Raw genomic sequence first — 4,947 nt, forward strand, 5'->3', positions numbered from 1 at the left:
GAACACATCCAAGAAGCATCTGCAAAATCTGCTCTTTAAACAATTTTTGTAGGTTGGCTATAGCATAATCTCACCATGATTTAAGTAGGCCCCTACTTATTAAGTCTGACAAGTTTCTTTAGCATTCCAATTTAGTCAATAAGGTCATCTCAAAAGATTAAGACTGGTGGTGAGGACAGGCCCAAGAAGGATAGTTTAGGCTACTACCATGCCTCAGCAGGGGCAGCAAAGTTTTGAGAGGAAGGACCCCAGCATGGCCCTCAGTCCCCATTCCTGATGGCACTGTGAAGATCCTAGTGGCCCAAAGTCTATACTTGCAGACCGACCAAGGAAGTCAAGCAATGGTTGCATAATCGTTAATGATTGCTTACTCCATTAAGTACCTTCTCTCAGAAAAAAGAAATTTTATTTACATACATAATACGAGAGAGAAAAAAAATTATATAAAAGGCTTAGCCTGTCTGTCTGTCTAATGCTCTTGCAGCACTCTGATTGGTTAGTTATACAATCAGAGTGGAGTGCCACCACGACAGTCTCAACCCTCTGCTCAGTCTCCTCCAGGGAGCGAGGCAGGGGGCTGGAAGGGGCAGTGCTCCCTGGAGGTGGCAGAGCACCGCCATGATGGCAAGGATAGACAGGACAGATGGGGGGGGCGGGGAAAGCGAGGTGAGTGCTGCTGGTCTTGCCCCCTCGCTGTCCCCCCTGTCCTGGCCCTGCTCTTTGAAGGCAGCAGCAGCATGGGGTGATTGCTTACAAAGACACTGGACCTGGGGCAGCAAGCTGACATTGATTCGAAAGGAGGACTAGTTCCAGGCCTAACAGCTAGAGCAGCACTTCCTTCCCCTTCATCAGGCCAGTACAGAGGGGATGCAGAATGCAATGTATACATATCACTGAGTCAGAGCAGTCCATAAAAAAAGGGTAAAAAACTCCAGTCTGGCTACTATCTAATGAATGAGAAGTGGGTGGTCAAGTCTCAGCTTGCTGGTATACTGATGACCTTGGGCACTCCAGTGAGAAGTCAGACAAGCCAAGATAACTCCTAGATTTTTTTAATACAACACTATACACATAAAAATCACTCTAGAAGTCAGCAGCCTTGTTCCAACTTTTAAAAATAATCTTGTAGCCAAAGCCCTCACAGATGGAACTTTTAGCCAGAGTATGACCTGTTGCAGAAGGTGACAGACCTAGAACAAGGCAGTCTTGAAGACCAATGTTTTCTGTTCAAATACAGGTGGAAAGCAACACAAGTCAGAGACTAAAGTCGAGGGAAAACAGCAGTCAGCGGAGCAGAAGAAGAGCAGCAACAACTAATCCACACTAAAAAGTAACATAGGAACATGCCAGGCATCACAAGTTCCATGTCCATGTCAGTGAAGGATTAAAGTAACTGGAGAAATCATGTCCTGGACACTGATTTAAGACTCTACTGTAATATCACAGCTCTTTTGTCAGTCTTCATTCACATTTAATTTTGAAGATTCACCATTACTGGAGCCAGCAGACACACCCACTCCTTATTTAGCTTCCTAAAAACTTTCCATTAAAAACCATGATCCCTCCACTACAAAAGCACTGTAAATAATATTAATCAAGATTGGCTTTAGCAATAGGTGCAGCAGCTGAATCGTCTGTTGACTTTGGAACAAAGTAAACTGACAGAGCAGTGTTCATGTTTGCAACACTGATGGGGGGGGGGTTTAATGGTACGTAGCCAGGAAAAAAAAAAGAGTCTACTTGCCCTGAGGTAGTGAATTTTTTTGTCCTCTGTAGAAGCACCATTTTTTAATTGTCTGCACCACACTACAGTGGAAAGCTTAACCCAGGCATGAAAAGGTGAATGGCAGAGGGGAAAAGTAGAATGATATACTTAAGGTAACATTTGCACTGAAGGCTACAGCTTTGTTTTGTCAGGTTGTGTCAGTAATAAGATACACTACATAACTACAAAAAAGATCCATTACAGACTTTGAAAGAACACTTCTAGGCAATACTGAAACCACATTTGTAAATGCAGAGTATTATACCCATACATATAGTAAATAAACAGTTTGCTTACCTGAACCCCACCACTGGTCCCAGTTTTTTGCCTGATTACATTATAACAACAATATACATTCCAGTTAAGTGTGTGAACTGCTAAGTGTAGAGTATCTTTTTCAAGCCCCACTGTCTTTGTAACATGCACTCCATTTAACTGCATAACAACTGGTACTAGAAACAGTAAAAGGAAAGCAAGCAGCTGTCACTGGGCTGGTATTAGAAACCTGGAAATTTATAGAAAGATGGTAGCCCAGAAACTGATTAACTCCCCTCCTTTTAAAGCTGCCAATAGCAGCACTAAAACTGGCTATTAGAAGCCTTGAAAATGACTGGAGCTGGTCAGGGAGCTTAGAGACATCACTGATAAACTAGATGGGTCATTCTGTATTAATCAGTATTGTTTTAGCTCAGGTAAATACATAACCTTTTCTCAGTTCTCACGCTATGCACTTACAGTACGCAGGAAACCTTTACAACAATTAACCCCATTAAAACTTAAACTTTAATTAAAATATGAAACTCATTAAAAATGTTTACATTAATTACATTTAGCACAAGGAGTTCCCCTGAAGGTTTGGCCACAAATACTGACATGGTTTGTTTTTGTGCAAAATTGTCAGGTAAAATAAAGATTCAATAACCCCCCTCCCAAAAAAACTCAACTCTTTAGTTGGAGATACAGAAAAAAAAAAAAAGAAAAAAAAATTACATGCACACAAACTGTGACACACTAAAGCAATTAGGAACAAGTTTAAGTCAAATCAAAACAAGAAACTGGCCTCACAGCCTTTCATTGGTTTAAGAACAGATTTAAAGTTAAATCTAAGATGCCCCGATGTTCACAGCAGCCTCAGGACTGACTTAAGTTAAGTTAAATCAATACAAACCATGTTTAGGTAAGGTCTTACTGGAGAAGAACCTAGGATGCATTATCAAACACAATCTATTGTTTCCTTTTTGCTTCTTACTGCTAGAAATAGGCAATAACATGTGAAGCATTTAAAAAAAAAATGCATTTGTTGCAGTGGTAAAGGCTTTTTAAACTACAAAATATTTTGACCAAAGTCCTTTAAGTTACTGAGCTTTTGAAAGTAACTAATTAAAACTGTCATGTGATTCTTCATTTCTTTAATGTATCCACTGGTGCAGACTTAACAAAATAAATACTAATGCCATCAAAAAAGTTTCTTCTTCTCTTTGCAGACCAGAAGATCAAAAAGGGAAAAAAATAGCTAACAAGGTATCCCGACTAGGTACAACACCAAAACATTCTGGATAGATATTACATTGCATTTCTCTAAATATGTTCAACTTAAACAAAAAAGCAAAACAACCATATTGATACTGAGGCCTATGCATACTTAAAGTGCAAATAAGATATGAATGGCAAATGTAGAATTGGTTTCTAACATAAAGTGATCTGTAGTACTTTAGGAAGCAGGATAACTTAAGCTTTTGTGAGCCTGAGCTCATTTAATCAGCAACGTACACTATAGTACTACATATTACAGTAGTAGTCATAAACATTGTACATAAATTTCCTGGGAAACTGACACAGGCTAAATTATTGAGACAGAACTGATTGTCTTGATAACCTACATGCTTTCGGTAAAAGAAAGACCATTGTTTTGTTAAATCTATGCACTATACTTAAGCAGCAAGTCTGGTCTCATTGGCAGTTCAAAACAGAAGGTGAACAGAAAACTCAGTAGTGGCGATGCAAGGCAACAAACTCATTTGGAGTTCAAATATTTTTAGGCTGGGTTTTCCAAGGTATTCAGCACCTTATACTGACTGTTAGATTAGGAGGTCAAGAGAAAAAAAAAAACAACTAACTACACAACTTGCATTTCTTTCAATTAGACTTACAACAGCATTTAAACAGATAAACAGCAAGACAATATGTGCTCTCACTGGTAGTAAACCAGGTTCTTCTTCATAACACACTTTACATTAGAAGAAAGGGAATGTTTCAACTCGAGCGCCCATGAATCCCAACCTTAAACATTCCCTTTTTTAACAAATGAATGCATAAATGATTTTACCTATAACGAAGCTGCAATTCAAGTTACCTTATGCTTTCTGCAAATCACTCAGGACCAAACACCTCACCGGGCTCCACCTTCTGCCCTGCTTGGTCTAACAGTTACCCACCAATTCAGTCTCAACCTCCTGCACATGAAGGTCTGCCCTGGCTGCAGTGCAAACCCCCCTATAGGACAGCAAGCGACACAAGTGCCAAGGTGGGTCTCCCACCAGTGTACACCCCCACCCGAAGGCGCCCTGGTGGAAAGCAGGATGCCAGGGCAGTACAAGAGGCTGCCTCTTAGGTGACCTGCTTTTGTCCAGTTTGGGGCAGATCCATTTCAAAAGCTGTGCACTGACCCTGCGGCCGCCAGGGCGCCCCAAGAAGCTCCCACGAGCTCTTCCCGTCCCTCTCTCTGCCCGCCTCCAAAGCCGGGACCTGCTCCCCGTCCTCCCTGCGAGCTGAGGGGGCGCCTCTTCCCCCCCACCCCCCGCTCCTGTGGAGACTTTTCTCGGGGCAGCTCCGCGCTTGGGGGCGCCATGACATGCGGGGGCGGCCTCCAGACCCCAACTCGTCGCAGGCGGCCCAGGCGGGGAAGTTCCCGCGCGGGCCGGGCCGGGCCGGGGGATTTGTACCTGCGACACGAGCGGCACGAGAGTCTGCTCCACTGAGCGCGTGCGGATGTCGAGCGCCGCGCCCGCGCCCAGCGCCCCGGGGGGAGAGGCGGACGACGAGACACCGCTGCTGCTACTGCTGCTGCCGCTGCTACTGCCCGGGGACGTGGCCATGGCGGCGGCCCGCGCCCCCAGCCCCGAGCACAACCGCCTCCCTCAGTCCTCCCGCCCGCGGCGGCCGCGGGTGTGCGCCCAGCGCAG

At 43.9% G+C, this 4,947-nt stretch overlaps 1 protein-coding gene across 1 annotated transcript in view; it reads right to left on the reverse strand.

Moving 5' to 3' along the window:
* The window catches only part of CTNNAL1 (catenin alpha like 1), a 178,916-nt gene extending 174,056 nt beyond the window's left edge, over positions 1 to 4,860 (reverse strand). Inside the window, 1 exon segment of the mRNA XM_019509189.1 lies at positions 4,708 to 4,860. Coding sequence (XP_019364734.1) covers positions 4,708 to 4,860 — 153 coding nt within the window.
* Between the last annotated feature and the right edge of the window lie 87 nt (positions 4,861 to 4,947).

This window comes from Gavialis gangeticus, unplaced genomic scaffold (genome assembly GCF_001723915.1).
Source record: "Gavialis gangeticus isolate Ggan-Ray unplaced genomic scaffold, GavGan_comp1, whole genome shotgun sequence".
In the NCBI taxonomy this organism is placed as follows: domain Eukaryota; kingdom Metazoa; phylum Chordata; order Crocodylia; family Gavialidae; genus Gavialis; species Gavialis gangeticus.